Source organism: Pagrus major, chromosome 7 (assembly GCF_040436345.1).
Source record: "Pagrus major chromosome 7, Pma_NU_1.0".
In the NCBI taxonomy this organism is placed as follows: Eukaryota; Metazoa; Chordata; class Actinopteri; order Spariformes; family Sparidae; genus Pagrus; species Pagrus major.
In genome coordinates this window covers 27061656-27080215 of record NC_133221.1, presented here as the reverse complement: position 1 = coordinate 27080215, position 18560 = coordinate 27061656, and the positions used below count along the sequence as shown (strand labels likewise).

Here is an 18560-nt window from a genome sequence, read left to right as displayed (position 1 = left end):
AAAACAACAGTGGGGCGGTTGTACTGTGGTTGTACTGTAGTGTTCTGGTTGTGTATGATCGCTGCTCAGTATAGACTGAGCCTTAGGGTGGTGTTTATTGTTTCTCATTCTCTGCCTGCCTGCCTTGTTTCACATGATCATTTTTGTTTTGTTTTGGGCTAAAACTGGATTGAAGCTGTCAGCTATAAATACTTCCTGCCAATTGTATTTTTACATTTGACCATTTAGAATAAAAAAAGAACAATTTCATGTTTATGCCAGACTTTTAATCATTGTGAAGAGGAAAAGGAAGAGAATTTTGCCATGATGTGGCCACAGGAAAACTCTTTTCTGAAAACCATTCATCTTTGAAGTGGGTTAGTAGTTCCTTTAGGCAGGGTGAGGTTTCTTTGCTGGATGCATTTCTAATTTGATGTGTCTTTCTGACCTTTTAGTTGACAAACAGGAACAAAACATGGCTGGCAGTGGATACAAGCTCCAGAATTACTTCACAATAACAATGAGTTCCCAAAGCTGTTTTTGGCCCTTGACCCAGTGCCTGAAAAGCAGTGACTCTGTGTGCATGGGTATAACGTTGCAAATGTAATTTTCATGTCTCAGTCAAAAAACACTGCTACTCCTATCTTCTGAGATGATAAATCTGCATTTAGTCAATACAGGTTTTTGCATGGGGGAGGTTCCTACTTGTCTTTGTTTCCATCCGGACAGTAATAACAATACAGCTACACTCCAATAGATTACTTTTTTAATACATTGTGGCATCCCCTTCCTGCATTTCATCCATACGTTTCTGATATTGTGGCTCTCCTTGTGTCCCTTCCTTCTGGCTCTTTCACACTCACCTTTAGCTCTCCTTTGGCCACTCTGAAGGCCAGCTCTACAACGCTGCCTGCTGCCATGCGTGATGCTGTAGATGTGTGCGACTCATTCCAGGTTGTGTCATTATCAACCTACAGACAAATGATGGAGGACACTGAATGACAGAACGAACAAATAGAAAGCAGCATGGAAATATTTATAATATATGCTGTATATAGCCTAACTATGTCTAAAATCCTGAAGGAAACTGAAGACTTTGTCTATAGCAGAGATGTCCAAATCTTCAGCTTTGACTCAAGAGTCAAAATGTCAGTTTGACTCTCCCATTTCAAGGCCAGATCCATATTGTCGGTAATTTTCCTTTCCATTCTGTTTTTTCTTCCCTTTGTTTGTTCACAAACTGACATTACTGTCCATCTGGCTCGGACAATGAAATCTGAGGCATTTCTTTTATCCCTGGTCATGGACATGTTGTTCTCATTAGTCTGAGTTGTCATGGTCCGACACAGACTGTCAGGCAAATGCTAACGTTGGGCCAAGCCAACTCTCTTTTCCTCTTTAATATCCTGTCTTTGTTGTAATTTTCTCTCGCTTGACTTTGTTGCTTTTCTTTGAAACGATATAGTCTTTCATCAACGCACTGATTGTGTTGTATTGTATAACTATCATTATGAGCTTTGGAAGATTACAGTATGATCAAAAATAGAGTTGTGTGTGTGCATGTGTGTGTGTCTGTGTGTGTGCGTGTTTTCTCTTACCCCTACACCCCCACATGGTAACATCACAAACATCCTTTGAGAGAGGATTCCTGAGAAAACAGAAACATTAACATTTCTGTAAATTTATACATTTATTCAATTACATTTTAATGTCTTATTCCTTTCAACGTGACTCTGTTTTGCCAATGAATGAAAAGAAAAGCCACATGCTGACTTGGCACAATCTATTGTATCAAGAGTATTCATGGTATGAGAAAACTATTTGTCATGACATTATGTACCACCTTCACATGTTTGTAATTTATTTTTAACTTAATTAACATAGTTCAAGGACAGAAATATGTACACAATTTTTGTCAGAGTTGTAAAACACAATTTTATGTTGTGTTATTGAGAAGGACTGGACATCTGGAGCACTGTTTGGTATATATGTTCCTGATCATATTTACTCTAAAAAAGAAGGACTTTCATGTCCATTATTAAATCACTTGAAAATGACATGGTTGGGCTCAGAATGATTAAATCATCAGTCTGAGGAATAGCGTACCGGCCAGTTTGCGGTTATCCAGTTTCAGTCTGTTGAGCGGGTTGGTGCCGTAGAGCAACACATGACGCTCTGTGTGGACTGACTGCAGCTCCTCCAGAGTGGCTTTACGACCTCGAATACTCTGTATGAACAGAACATTTTCATTTGAATTTCTCACCTCCAATACTTGATGCTGTAGGAAAAGACAATAAACCTCCAGTTTGTAGCCCAGACAAAGTGACATTACAAAAGGAATCATATGCACATGGATAATGCAGAATATGTAATGAATTACAATTAATGAATTACTATGTTGAACAGAGACAAAGACAGATTCTGCCAGAAACTCTTGTACCAGTTAACTCCTAAACTTTCTAATTTCAGAAAGACAAATCTTTTGTAAGTTAGATCAAGATGAAATGGATGATTTAAAATTCAACTTGGTGACCATACACCATACACAACAACAAGAAGACAAAATCAGTGTCTAGGCAGGTTCACAACAGACTTACTGATACCAGACTAGCCTAATCAGTGCTTGTGTGTATTAGTCTCCTGTCGTACCTCACACTGTCCCCTCAGGCCTCTCTCCTGTAGTCTGGACCAGATGCTCTGTATCCTCCCAGCATGCTCTGGGTGACTGCTGTTGTCTCCACATGTACACTGGTGCTTCAGCATCTGAGAATCATACACCAGGCCTGCACACACACACACACACACACACACACAAGAAAAATGTGATCTAATCATTTTGCACATTAAACAGTACATTTACATTACAAGCCAAAAGAGTACTGCTAACAGTGAATTTCAATCATTGTTCTCAGTATTTACTCCGGCTGCATCTGGATGATGATTTCTGTTTGACAATTATATACACAATTTCACATATTTATTGGCATTTGGCGGATCTTCACTTCAATTTCCCCCAGTTTAACGTCACTTTTATTTTTTATTACTTTCCAATGCAGTCAAAAACATTAAGTTTATATGTAACATTAGGTTAGTTTCCACATTAGACATTAAAGTCATTTTTATTCACATTTCTTCTTCATGTTTGTTTATTCCTGATAACTGTGACATTTACCACTGCTATTAAAAGCATGGTGCTTGATGCCATAAAGTGTATGGAATATAATTTTAGGTTGGCTATATATTCTTATTTTTATTACTACTATGATCATACATACCTATTATAATATTGTATAAGCATGTCTAACTCACCAGTGGTAAAGCGTGGTTTGCTGCTTGTATCCTGTGTGGCCAGGCTCAGGGGTTTCTCAGGCAGAGTGAGAGAGGTGGAGGCCGGGGATGACTGTGTACGCGACAGGGGGCGATGGACACCCAACCCACTACCAACCCCACCGCTGCCACGCAACATGGGTACTGCCAGCGTCTCCATCTGTCGATGCAGCTGCTGCAGCTGTTTCTGCTGTTCCCATAGCAATGACTACAGAAGGAGTGGGGATAATAAAGATGAAACACAGTCAAATCATAAATATATTTCAAAGCAAATATCATCAGCATGTAGTTTTTGAGAAGAAAGTGCAGAACAGAAATGGTAGAAAGTAGAAAGTCTAAACCAAGGAGAATATCTGTGCTCATAACATTCAGTTCTTTTGTCACACATATGGTATGCAGCTGTACATCCCACTGAAGCTCACCAAGTGATTTGTATTCTGGCTGATATTAAGTGCTGGAAGTCACAGAATTTCCTTCAGCTTAATGTCAATAAAATCTGAATTTGTTTTATTTGGCCCCTCTGATCTGACCTGTACCATCAAGAGCAGTCTGAGTCTGTCAATATCCAGTGTACTGCTTTGAAGCTGGAAGTCATTTTTGACTTTGATCTATTTCTCAAAAGTCACGTTACTAAAACCATTTAATCATTTCATTTCCTACAGCTAACATTATAAACACCACTGAAGCCTTTGTTTCTTCAATGATGGATTGATCTGTATTTTTGTTGCTTCAAGTTGTCACATCTTCTAACAAAGTCTGACTCCTGACTTGTAAGGTTTGTCCGATCAATGTTAACCTTTCTTAAAGAGTAATAGCTCATTCTACAGTACATGCACCATGTCATCATATGCTGAAGTAATTGTCAAACCACAAAACCATGCAACACCAACTACATTCATGCAAGTAAAAGTGTTAGGACGCCATCTACAGGACTGTTGGGTGAAGAACAGGTGAATGGTTTTATTCCATCTATCTACCTGCTTTATCTGTGTTCATGTGTATCTCATGTGTAAAAGTATGATATGTTTTCCAACCTGGTTGAGAATGAGTGCATGTTGCAGGTTCATTTGGTCTTCTTGGCTCTTGGATGCTGTTGGCTCCGCCTCCCTTAGTGACTCTGCCCTCACTCTGCTCTGATAGGTTGGCTCTGTGGGCGACGTCCCGCCACCATCCTCCGAGTCCATATCCTCAGAGGGGATCTGATGCAGTCTGGGCTTCTCAGACTTAGACATCAGCTGCAAGTACATATACACACATTAAAGTTGGCAAAAATACACAAACAAATATGAAACCAAGGATTTGCAGCTTTGAATATGACCTGATGCAAACGTGGCATAAGCCAGCATGTCATTCCAGTAATGTAATTACAGCCTCAGAAAATTAATTTATGAATTCAAATGACTAAGAGGCAAACTTAATAACAGATTTTCGGTTATCACTGACTAGATCGAGTTCTGCATTACCACCATCAAGCCCACAAAAAACATTCAGAGAATATCCAAACTCCAAACCCTGGATCACCTCCCATATCTAGCAGAGCCAGAGAGAAAAACAGAAGGCATCTCAACGCCAGGCCTTTAAAGCAATTGACAGATGGATTATAAATTACATTAGGTCTAGGCCCAACTCAAATATTGGAGACTAGATACATAAAACAAACCTTTCATGAAGTTAAAACTCTAGCTGGTTGTGAATCAAGACAAGACCATTCCACAATGACAGACCTCACTTTCCTCACACGGTCTGACATCCATAACCACTCTGCTACCAACAGCTGCTGGGCAGGTGCAAACCTGGCACAGCAGCAGAGCTAGATGGCGTGCCAGCTGGAGTGCTCAAACTTTGTGCCACGGAGCTCTCTCCCATCTTCCTTTTTATCTTCTGGGAATCCGACAGGACACCATCAATACCGACTCTCTGGAAAACATACACCGCCCTACCAGCTCCCGCAAAAAACCCCAACCATCAGAACCCAAGCACTGTCACACTCACTCCAATAATTACAAAATTCCTATAAAAAAAGGTTCTCAACACTATTCTGCCAGCCATCAGTCCATAACTGGACCTCTACCAGACTGCATTAGGGTCACATGAGTGGTAGAGGATGCTGTGACAGGTCTCCTCCACTCCATCCGTCAACACCTGGTATCACAAGGCAACTTCACTTCAATTGTTTTTAAGATAAGATAAGATAAGATGACCCTCTATTGATCCCCCTTGGGAGAAATTCACAGGTAACACAGCAGTACAGAGGGAAATAAGTAGCAGCACAAGAAAAATAGAGACAATAATAAAGAGATATTGGAAGACTAAAATAAAAATTTGAATAAAAAACATAATAAAAACTACTAGAATAAAGATAAATATAATATATACAGTAACTGTCCTTGTAAAGAAAGTTCACCGTCTCAAAATCCATCCACTTCTCATCCCCTGGATTCACAGGATGTAAGAATAGGCACAAAAACCATCATCCACCATCATCACCAAAAACTGTAACAGCCCTTCACCCATTACCACGTACTTCAAATACTCAAATGACACTGCCATACTTGGACTACTCAATGACTAACTGTTTCAGCCTATCAACACACAATTTCTCACTTCACACAATGGTGCACTGATAACTTCTTCCATCTAAACATAGACAAAACAAAATTAACTGAAGAAAAAACTGCTGTCCATTAACTATCCCAACAAAGACTCCATGTAATACGCAAACCCATAACACTGTTTGTTGCCCCCCACCTCCTGTTGTTCAACCCATCATGCTGTACTGTTCTCCACCTTCTGCACTGTTCTCCACCTTATCAGCTCACCACAGACTGAGTCCAAAATCATCCCCTCAATCCACACTTCACATTTCTGCCAGTTGGTCATAGATACAGGACTTCAAAATGAAGAAGTGCTCACCTTGGCACAAGTTTTGTCTCTTCTGGCACAGCAGCCCTGACCAAACTGCCTCACTGACACTGTTGTACAGACCCGAACATATCTTTGTAAGTGCAAATCTTTGTATAAGTGTGAACTGGGATACAGGCAGGGCCATGAATGTGTTGTTTCATGTATTGTGTATATCTGTGTGGAATACGTACTAGCTGTAAAATCAAGTCTCCCTAGTCTCTTTTTCATGAATACAGATGAGTGTGTGCCTTCACTTCTCAGTACCTTGCCCAGATGGGTTTGCTGTTTGAGCCTCTCCAGTAGTTGTGTGTTGTGCTGTTGTTGGAGGAGATGCGTGTGAAGGGTCCGCTGGCTCTGGGGGAGGGGCTCTGAGCGTGTCCTGCTCAGGGGTTTGTGGGTCTGACCGCCTCCAGGAGTCAGGTGATCTAACTGGGGGGCAAACTGTAGCGGGACCGAGTCGAGACCTGGAACTGGTCAGTGGAAGAGCAACAAATATTGAGTTCCATGTATGCACACACACAGTTACTCAGAAACACATAGCTAGAACGGAGTGAACCTTTTTCCTGATGCCTTATAAACTGATTGAATAATGTGTTTAATTTTATCATTTCTTTAAAAATATGGTTTACTTTTAATTCTATAACACATATAACATGTTTCTAATGTGTTGTTGAAGTGGATTAAAGGAGTCTAAATAGAACAGTGGTGGAGTAGATTAATTGCTAATCGATTGAAGAAAAATATATTATTCTAAATGTAACCACTAGGTGGTGCTCTAACATTTCAGACAATAAAATCAAAAGACCTTGTGAAATCACTGCTTCCTTGAAGTTGATAAATGTATACGGTTATATCTGTGGCTATTCGGTAACACGTTGGTTGTGTATATTTTGAACATTTTTTCAGGTGCATACAATCCTTATCTGAGATATAAATCAATTGCAGAAAACACTGAGGAGCTTTTGGCTGCAAGTGTGTATATGCATGTACATCTCTGCAGTAGTTGTGTCAGTATGTGTGTGTCTCACCAGTGAGTAGTGGAGTGTGTACCAGTCCAGAGGGCTCCAGGATGATGACAGGCAGGTGAGGATTCAGCTGCCCAGCCTGATCCTCTCTGCTCAGGGGGAGGAAGACCGACGAGCCTCCGGCTGTGACCACAGGCACCCGGCCAACTTTCAGCTGGGACAGCTCTCCTTCGGCCTGCACACAGACAGTTAAACAACTTTACAGCTACAGACAACATGCTATATGACGTTTTATCACAGCTTAATTTACAACACAGAATATGTAGAATATTTACCAGTCTGTTGACAGAAATCGACCAGTTTTGTCAAGGTGACGTGATCACACAAACTGCCTAGTTAAGTTAAATTTAAATATACAGTGCTCATAAGTCTCAGTGTCATAGTGAAATAGCATTTTTAGAGCACCATGCTTCCTTTATTTGATGTACTTCCCGTTTAAAACAGGATATGGCTGAGGGTAGATTTCATTCATTCTCACAACTCATTGAGATTTTCAAGTCATGGGATGTTACGTGAGCTTTTTCAAATTCACTTTTACACTGTACAGTCACTGCATCTTAGCAAATGTATCCTTAAGTAATTTTGTCCAGTACTTGTTTGACGACATAAGTATCTATAACATCATTATTAAAGCATAAATGAGTCATTATGATAGACATCTGCTGCATTTCATTGTTTACCCTGGCGTTGGCTGGTAGTCCCAGTGTGATAGTGGGCAGAGTGGACGGACTCTGGATGGTGAAGTTAGCTAGAGTGCCATCTCTGAGCAGCAGTTTCTGGGCCTGGAAAATGACAGAAAAAATAAACCAAATTTAACATTAAGACCAGTGTTAGTGATCTATCCCATTATACATCTCTGCTCTGCCATAGACAAACAGTAAGTCTTTGTTATATTCTCTTAATATTTTCTGCTGCAGTGACCAAGTGCGTTAGCAAAAAGTAAATATACATTAATCTAAACCAATGCAGTCTAATTAAACCTGAGCTAGTGTTTTGCCCTGAGCTGTCTTGACACTGGGGAATCATGAGTCAGACATCCACAGCAGGTGTGACAGAGGTTGACTTTATGTGATTAAATTAATTATGTATAAACAGCTGACAAAAACTCAGCGCTCCTTGTACTCCTGTGTCATTGCTTTAAACATGTCATTAATCAGCGTCTTGGCAGAGCTTATGTACATGAAACAACAAATTGTGCTTACTTGTTTAAAAAAATGCTCATGTTTTTTTTAAGACAAAAGTACCTGTCTGAATGACAAAAACATACAAAAATATATTTTTTTCTTTTTACATTCTACTATATTGGTGTCTTTATCTTTTCAACTTCATCATGATCACTGGTTGGGATTCGTGAGATTGGCTAGTCACCTTGTATTTTACTTGAGCAATATTCTGAAAGAACTAGGCAACTTCATGTGGGTGCGTGTATATGTGCATCTTTGCTAACCTCATGTGAGAGGCCGCCTGCAGATGGCAGTAGCCCATTCTCATTGGGCAGGCTGTCATTAGGAGAACTACAGCCAGAGACCGGAGTGCTACTGCTGCTGGGGGACGAGTCTGTAGAGAGACAGGCAGTGTATGAGTTTAGAATCTGATTATTCATCCTGATCATATTTTACTTACATTACATTTGACCATATCAGTGAAATCAAAATCAATTACATTTATCATGGTAAGATAAAACATTGTAAGACTCACTGAAATGATCACATATTAAACAACAATACTGCATTACCTTGCTTATTCAATAAGCGTGTGTGTGTGTGTGTGTGTTGTTACCCAGTGTGTCAGGTACTCTGTGTTTGATAGTAGGAGGGGCACTCTCTTTGCGGGTGAGCGGACTCTTGCGGGTGTTCAGGTGTTTCTTCAGCTTGTGTTTCACCTTCAGGTTGGGCTCAGATGCTGTCAAATCAAAGCAGGGTGTTAGAGAATGTTACTTAACAGGACTATGTGCACATGGTTTACTGCACTCTGCTGCTGACTGTTATACCACTGATGATGATTCAACCTATTTCCAGTTAATGAAAATCTTGCAAACTGACCATACGAAAAGTTAAAAAGGAAAAAATACATGACTGGCTGTAATAATTACAGTAAAATGTATCACTTAGCAAAATGTATCTTTAGCAGTGTGACTTCTTTTTAAATGCTGCAACACTGCAATTTTATTAAAATATGATCACTGATGCCTGAAGTAGTCAGTGGGACAAATTGATAAATCCATAAACAGTCAAACAACTGTTGTTTTTAAAAGATTGATATTTGTCAATGAATAAATAAATAGAAATCAACATGACTTTTGTAGGATCTATCTCTGCATGATTTCTATCACACAATCATCTTGAATTCATAATTTCATCATATACTATAGTCTGAACATTTACATTATGTTGCTTAAGGCTTGGATGAAGTCAAAGTGTGACAGTGGATGTCAGATGTTTTACCTGCTCTACGAAGCGGCGTCCCTTCTGAACCATCAGAGGAAGGCTGTGATGGAGGCGAGACCAGAGGCTGGGAGGATAAACTGGGGTCAGGGCCCAGCTTTCTGAGAAAACACAACACACACACATAAATAGACATACAACCATTAAGGTAAATAGTCACATCACATAGGCAGATGTTTATTTTAAATTCAGATTTTAGAATTTACAGGGAATCAAAGAATTATCTAAAGAATTGTCAGCATGTCGTAGATTTAAGCATTTAGCATAGTCAATTTCCTTTTGTGCTTGATTTGTTTTGTGTTTGTGTGTGTGTGTGTGTGTGTGTGTGTGTGTGTGTGTGTGTGTGTGTGTGTGTGTGTGTGTGTGTGTGTGTGTGTGTCACCTGTATGCTACAGGAGGTGCAGTCAGAGTGTTGGAGTTTGTTCTTTCCAGCGCTGCCTGTTTCTGCTTCTTGAGAATCACCTCCTGGAGTTTCTGTTTTACCAGGGAACTGGCTACCGCGCCTGTCAATCAATAACACAAAAAAACTATAAACAACATTACAATGACTCACAAACTGCTTCATCAGAAAAGGAGGAGCAAGGAAAGCCAAAGCACAATGTGCAAAACCAACCCCTGTAGCATGTTCTTGCAGGACATAATCAGTGATTAATAGTAAAATATATGACAAAGACATCAGGAACAATACTGTGACATAGTCGGTTCACTTGAGTGTGATGCAGGACATTGGTTGTCTGAAACTATGTTTGCTGCTGTCTGTGTCTGTGTGCGTGTGTGTAAAATGTGTGCACACACACAGGTGACAGAAGGTGCTAGGAGTGATCAAGTCAATATTGACCCAGTGACTTTATGTGCCCGGACCCAGAGCTATATTTAACTCTACTGTTGTAGCTCCACTTGTCAGGTTATATTTAGCTCTTTCATTTCAAAGTGGATTGACACTCTTCAATAAAGATCTCTTACAGGGACTTTCCTCTGGCCATGATTAGCATGTAATTATTTTTGAGATGTGGAAATAGTTTTTTATAAAGCTTAGTGAGAAAAATATCACAAAGTGAAACTTGTAGTAACATGTTAGTGTAGCTGAAGGTTACTATGTGAGTGTGAATGTACTCACTCTGTTGACTCTTGTCTTTGTGTTTTAGCTGCTGCAGCTCCTGTTGTTTCTCGTGGTGCTCCTGTTCTCGCCTCCTCTGCTCCATATTAAACTAAAACCCCAACAAACACACATTCATATTTTAGCAACATTAAAAATGAACACATGTAAGAGAATATAATGCACAATAACGTTTTTAATAAGCTGGTCTAAGTCTTTATTTAGACAAGCCCTAATGTATTTAATCTAGCACATGATCAGTCTTTGTATATGTTTTATATCCTTTACCCGGATGTGCTGGTGCAGCTGCTGTTGGGAGAAGGAGGTGCGAGGTTGAGGGGAGAACGGGGAGAGGAGTAATGGCGGGTGCAGCGGGGTGAGGAGTGCCGTGTCTGAACCAGGGCGCATGCCCCGCTCTCCCACCCTGAGGTCCATGGGAAACAAGGCCGCGCACGACACCGGAACTGCCACAGAGGAATCTGGGAAAAGAGAAGGGTGAGAGGGGAGGGAGAGGAGAGAGGCGTCAATTTACTTCATCCCTACTAAGAGCAGTTGATTTACACAATACTCTGAGGGGAAACCCTACCTGAAAAACAATGAGCACATGTAAACAGAGGCAAAATGAACCAGTGTTTGGAGAAAACATGTAACCAGAATTATGGTCTACAGGCATAACAGATACTTTGCAGTTGCAAAATTCACAGCAAAAACTTCTGGCAGAGCTGACTATATATAAGCAGGCCAGACAAACAAAGGTAACTGAAAATACTGTTGCATTATTGCTGTAGATCCATTCAGAAACATTCAATGTCAGATAAAGTGAACTGTCAGATATGGTAGACTTATTTTACAACTGAAGACACTGTGACACAGTAAACTTTACTTTACTATTCTTAAATCCAAATTATAATAACCTTCAATTGAAGCTAAGTTTAGCTTTTTTGGCTAGTAACAACTACTGTAACCTAGAAAATAAATTACATTTACACTAAAACAATTTTAAACTATTACTATAAAAACATAATCTTTCAGGCACAAATATTAGCCATGTAACAGTTTCTACTGTGCCACCTCAACTAGCCCCTGACAGCAAATGTATTTTCTCATAAGAAAGGTTGTTTAATTGTTTTATTTTCTTTAACTTTATTTTTACAGCGAACATATGATAGTGGGGTTTCTGTCCATATTTTAAGATCTACTACTGTACTGAATGTACTGCAAAATTTAAGCATGTCATTTTACTTTGTCAGCATTCAGGAATGACATATCCCATAAGTCCTAGACACATGGTTCAAGCCTCATGGGAGCCGTAGTTGGTAAAGGTTAACAAATAATTCAGTCTTATTGAAATGATTAAAGATAGTGAACAGAAAACCTCCGTGTCACTGGGCTTTCAGACAGAATGATGAGAAGATATAATGTTTGCTGACAAGTCATACAAGTCAACTGATTTATTAGTCATAAAAAATTCCAGTGCTCTGCTAAAAAGAAAGCAGAAATGTATCATTTTAAATAGACACCTTTTTTCATGTAAGCCTACAAAATGTATGTTGTGTGTTACATCTTAAGCCCTCACGACATCAGACCTCACAGTATGGCACTAGACTTGTCTATTACAGCTGACTAATGCAGTTCAGTAAGTGGTATAATGTGTGGGTGAAGAGCATGTGTGAGCAGAAGTATCGTATCTCATCTACTAAAGTTTGGTTGGGTAAAAATGATGATACATAGGCTCTCCAGTGTTCCATACAACATACTGAACCAAAAACTGTTCCAGCGGAAACAATTAAAAACTGACAATGACACTGGCTATAAAAGCCACTGCTCATTCAGGAGAAGACAAAGGTTTTTTCTTTCTACAAAGACAGAAAAAAATAAAAGTAGGTCAAATAAATACACACACACACACACACTAGGTATAAATTATACAACTCTTAGTGCATATTAATCGACTGTATGTGTCTTTCTTAGCTAATATCTAAACTTGTAAAACACACACACACACACAGTGACAAGTCTTTTTGTTTTCTGTGTGTGTCACATCAACTCACACTAAAGCTCGCTCTCTCCATCTGCGTGTGTCTCTCTCTCTCTCTCTCTCTCTCTCTCTCTCTCTCTCACACACACACACACACACACTCACACTCACACTCACACACACACACACACACACACATATGAATTTCCATGCTCTTTGCATGCTGTTGAGGTTATTTGCATTGCATGGCTGAGTCAATGGGAAAGATTGCCTCATCCGGCGGTAAAAACAGGATCCAGGAAGGGAACAGCTTGGGAAAAGGCTGGGGGTGGTTTCTGTCTTTGAGACACGTACACACACACACACACACACTCACTTGTTGATGCACATGCACAAAATGCACACTGACTCACACCCTAACACAGAAACACATATATAAACACATACAGACATTCAAATGTGTCCTACTAAATAGTAACATGGACACACATGTGGATAATACTGTAGCAAGTGACACACACAGACACACACACACATACTCGCAGACGTATACACACTGATTCATACATTAAATAAACCCCCAAACATAACCCTTCATAAAAACATTCACAACACACACACATTTGTGTGTGGCAAACTCATACACAGCTGCACACACAAGACAGGCTTGAGCAAACACCTATTGCACAAACCTGCCTTGACACTCAAACCAAAACTTTAAAACTCGCACACACACAGACACACACACATAAAGCAAGCCTTGAAATAACTTGTGTGACATCATCTCCGTACTGCTGTGCCTGGTGCTCAGATGTCAGGCTGCAATGTGTGAAGTAAATGTCACTCATACAGAGGTTTGGCCTGATGCCAACAGCTGCGCTGGAACTGAAGGGGAATGAGTGAATAGAAGAGAATAGAATAGAAACAAAAGTCAGATATGTCACTGGTTTTGGTTCTACAAGCTGACACGCACATACACACACACACACACACACACACACACACACACACACACACACACACACACACACACACACACAGTGAGCTTGAGTTACTGTGGTCTCATTAGCATTACGGATTGGGTTCATGTGATATAGAAATGTGTGTGTTTGACTTTGCAGTGTCAGTACTCCTCCATATTAGGACGTACGAATACAGAGACACAGTCTGAATGCCGACCATGGCTGGAATAACAGAAATCCCTTGGCAAACACACACACGCACACACTCAGCTATGCACACATATTCTCTGTAATGACAGCAAGGAATAACAAGGCTATTATTCTGAGGAAAAGGAGAGGAGAACATGCTTATACAAGGAAACAAAGGCTGCTACAGTACACACACACACACACAAAGTCGGGAACACCAGTATCTCTCTCCTTCTCTGCCTCCCATGGGTTATAAATAGCAAAACACACATGGTCCAGCATTTACCTACACAGGGCTTTTTTGTTCTACAATGACACACACACACACACACAAAATTTTTTCGTCTTGATTCGATTCTTTGGAGTTAATTTATGGTTTGCTGAGAGCAAGTGCAAATTGACCGCTTCTTCACTGTTCTATTATGACTTTGCAAATATTAGTTGAAAACATCCTCAGCATTGCAAAATGTTGCAAAACTCACTTGTGTTGCTAAAGAAATTACAGACATGGAATCAGCAAACAATGGAAATCACTTAATAATAAGGACCGGATGATTTTCACTGGATAACAATGTAAAATGCTTTTATGAACTTTTAATTCTCTAACTTTCTGTCTGTATACCCAGAGACGTTTTCATTAGAGACACTGTCCTGTTCAGCTCACAGCTCACACCTTTAAAGAGTGTGTTATACTGTTTGTTACCAAGTATGTAAAGCATGCAAAAAGGAGTGGGAGTGTTGGTTATTGACTCAAAACCAGAAAAGATAAGGTCGTGAAGGAAAACTTCCATGCTGTAGTGAATATAAATCTATTACAAAGGATGTTTGAAGCCCTCATTTATCAGCTGTGTACAACAGTCATCATCATGGTTGAGAGTACTGAGGTTTATCATAGTGATATTTGAGTATGCTTTATTAGTTAATACACTGTATGTCATTTCTTATGCTGGGTTCTCTCAATCAAAACAATGCAAAAAAAAATAAAAGATGTAGTTTGATAATGCTGTGTTGGATCATGGGAGTTGTTGTCCTCGTGCCCTGATGTGACTCAGGCAGAAATGTCTCTGACGTATCACCTGATCTTTCCCAGTAAGTTATAACGACAAGCAACCACATGACATGCACCGTTCCCTTAAATAAAATTACGGTTTCTCTGGGTTTGAACATTGTTGGAAAAGTTTAGGATTATATACTAGAAGTACACAACAGAATATATAATAAATGTGTAGTCATTTTTAGACATTTTGATGGGGAAATGTTACATATTAATTATAAAGCTACTGCATTTTTTAAAACCAACTTCTTCAAAGTACATCACAGCTTTGTTGCATTTACTTGGTGTGTAGTGAAACTTAAGCAATACATGAAACAGGAATAATCTCTCTGATCACTTAGCCCCCCTGCTGCCCAGTGAGTGGATACATGATGTCTTCAGTTATTGTAAAATAACAGATAATAACAGCGTTCCCATGTAGCCAACATGACTTTAAGTCTAGGAACCATGTAGTGGTTTAGTCTCTGGACCTCTGCAACCACATTTAAACCCTCCACAATCTTTCTCTCCATGTAATATGAGGTTGTTTTTAGTTCTCTTAAAGAATGATATTATGTTACAGTTCATTACATCTGCGTATCATACTCAGAAAAAGATAACAAATTTGACCCTGACGTTTTGATTCTGTGTCGATTTAATCAAAATAGCACATTTTTTCTGTGCAAGTAGAGTTAGGAAGGTATGCGCTAGAATAATACACAAAGCATGAACACACATGTTGGCACATACATTTAAGCAGGTCCATGTGAGAGCACAAGGTAATATTATATGCTTGCCTTGAGAAAGTCTTCACCTGTCAGGAAACTCAAATAATTAAACTCAAAGTGAGAAGAATTCACAGCACTGCTTCAGTTGAGAAGGAGCAGGGCTTCACTGCACTTCAAACAATTATGGATCACTATCGAAATATATCACAAACTTCCACTTAAAAACTGACACAAGCATTGATTTTGGATTGTCATCAACTGTGTCTTCAAGTTGCAATAGATTTTTAGGTTTGTGTGGATCAGGATGCCGCAGGAATTGTCCAGATTGCAAGCTGCATAGCTAACTGAGCTAACTATAATGGCAGCTACGGTTGGCAGCAGTTAGCAGTTACTTTGACATACTGCCACCATTTTTAAGTTTTAAATATGATTTCAACAGGTGGCCTAGCCTTACATATTGCATCAACACTTCTTCACACTTCTTCCCTCCTCCTTTTTTTTAGCATGATTGCACTAAATGTTGTTTTTCACTTTTGTTTCTAATGTTTGTCTTTAATGTTCTTTTATATGAGCCTGTCAAAGAAGAATTTCTGTCACTCGTGACAGACAATAAAGTTTATCTATCTATCTTTAAGAATTAGAACAATAAAGCAAAAAAAAGTGCTGTGCTACATAAAAGTTAATAAAATATATTAAAATAAATAAAGACAATGGATAAAAAAAGGTATTAAAAACCATGATAAAACATGACGGGCCACCTTAAATAAAAGCCAGGCTCAAAAGATATGTTAATGACAGAGTCGTATCAATGAACAGCTGATCAACATGACAGGATGTGTGCATGTACAAGACCGGACGCAAAATTCAGAAGAGAGTTCAGGATTACAGTGTTGGACGTCATGGTCGCTATATTATTCTTTACTAAAACCAAGAGATGCCTACATGTCAGCCCACAGTTTAAAGGAAAGACTGTACCAGTTTCTCTTCTTCTATTGTATTCCAGAAGGAGTAGCCGCTCAGGCTGTATATTTTGGACGGACTGGTGTTATTAAAACGCGATCATTGTTACCAGCAGCCACTACAGGCCAAAGGTGTTGCCAAATAAACCAGTTTTAAGTATTACAAAAGTATCTGACACCAAAATATTTTTTCAGTTGGATTTAATGACACACAGGTACAATTGTGTTCTGTACAGTCAGCTCCTCTGGAAACAATGCTCAGAAAAACTAAACTGATACGTTTATTGTACACGTACATGTGGAAATGTCAGTGTGTCATTATGGAAATCACCAACGACACAGTATGATACGGCCTGTCTGGTTATAGAGACCATTGGGAATGTGCTCATTTATCTTTAACATTAGGTAGATAAGGCACGTGTACTCCGTACAGACACAGTTAAATACTGTGTGAATGTACATGCATGTGACTGACAGTCTATCCCACGGCCTGGCAAATTAGGTAATCCCTTCCTACTGATTCCTCCCCTTTCTATTCCTTTATTCTGAACTTGCTTAGTCAGGACTGGTTTGACAGGTAGGACAAGGATATACAAAGGTCTCTCTCTCTCTCTCTCTCTCTCTCTTCCTATTTTCATCGCTCCCTCACTCCCTCCTCTTGGAGAGGACAGATTTTGACAGAGTGAAATATGATTTAACAAAAGTATGATAATAGACAATAAAAACAGAAAACCAGAAATCTTTAAGTATGGTTTGCTCATGCTGCAGTTTAGTCACTCTCTGCACACTTGAGGGGAGCTGACAGTCAGTAGTGCCACTAGTCAACAACCAACTGAGAAGACACCACCTCTTTGCGTCTTGTCACATGTCCAAATATAGCTGCAACGCCTGCTTCTGTGTTGACTGTACTGTGTGCATGAGTGTGTCTAAATCACACTATGGCTTTTAAAAGCAACAACTAATTTCAGTTGATAAAGATGTCATTACCTTGGCATATCTGTGAGGCTGCTTGCACAAAAAAAGACTTTGATGTAAATAAAGCCCTTTAAGGAAGGGGAAACACATACGCAGGGTTGTTAGATGTTTGAGAAAGAGGAAAACAGAGAGGACAGGTGGGAAAAAAAAGAAGCTGAAAGAAAATCAGGAGGGATGAAGGAGGGAATATGGAGTAAGAAACATTAGGTCATACCAGCGGGACTGACAGGACAGTCTGACATAGCTGAGAAAGTCAAGCATTCTCCTCTTGACTCCATCTCTATCACTCCCTTCATCCGCGTCTCGTCAAGCTTGGAGAGGCATGCATCCGCGTTATTATGTCTACGTGTGTGTGCGTATCTGTTAAAAGCTTGTTTGCAGGGTGTAAGTTGCAGCACCAACCCAACACTTCTGTCTTATGTTTAACTTTATGCCCCTGCAATAAAAACATGCCCATGTGATTTGTTTCCTGGTCCTGTCAATTCAGAAATGATTGCACATATTTGGAACACTTTGCAAGCATAAGCGTGTGTGTGGGTGTGTGTGTGTGTGTGTGTTCATGTGCACACCCAGGAGTAGTCGTTCCAGAGGATTACTGATCCAAGTTTACAGCATGTCTTTCCAGCTGTCTGCCAAAGAAAACAGTTCCCATTTCATCTAAAGCAAACAAACGCAGGGTCAAAGCCACAGGTTCAAGTCTGGCTTTTCTTAAGCAAGAGGAGATAATTTGCAAAACAAAATTAACACACTGCAGCAGGATGGATTTGAAATGGTCAGCTCTCAGAGTCACTTTTTAACATGCAGAGGAAAAGAGTTCTAGAAAACAAGTTAACCAAAAACATTAAGCAAACCAGAGTGCTGATATTGTGGTTTTATATTCGTACTTAAAACTAAATCTGGTTTCCTGTCTTTCATCATTTTTACTTGGGCTGCAACTTACAATTACTGTGTGATTCATTAG

General features: G+C 39.6%; 1 protein-coding gene across 3 annotated transcripts in view; it reads right to left on the bottom strand.

The window, feature by feature from the left end:
* Positions 1-18560, bottom strand: part of hdac7a (histone deacetylase 7a) — a 62964-nt gene that overhangs the window by 10646 nt on the left and 33758 nt on the right. For all 3 annotated transcript variants that reach the window (XM_073469911.1, XM_073469912.1, XM_073469913.1), the window contains 15 exons: positions 11064-11254; positions 10797-10887; positions 10062-10182; positions 9680-9780; positions 9015-9137; positions 8683-8792; positions 7916-8017; positions 7239-7410; positions 6475-6680; positions 4341-4541; positions 3289-3514; positions 2629-2762; positions 2086-2206; positions 1578-1627; positions 843-950 (listed from right to left, as the gene is read on the bottom strand). In XM_073469911.1, coding sequence (XP_073326012.1) covers positions 843-950; positions 1578-1627; positions 2086-2206; positions 2629-2762; positions 3289-3514; positions 4341-4541; positions 6475-6680; positions 7239-7410; positions 7916-8017; positions 8683-8792; positions 9015-9137; positions 9680-9780; positions 10062-10182; positions 10797-10887; positions 11064-11254 — 2057 coding nt within the window. The remainder of the gene's footprint in view (positions 1-842; positions 951-1577; positions 1628-2085; positions 2207-2628; positions 2763-3288; positions 3515-4340; positions 4542-6474; positions 6681-7238; positions 7411-7915; positions 8018-8682; positions 8793-9014; positions 9138-9679; positions 9781-10061; positions 10183-10796; positions 10888-11063; positions 11255-18560) is intronic.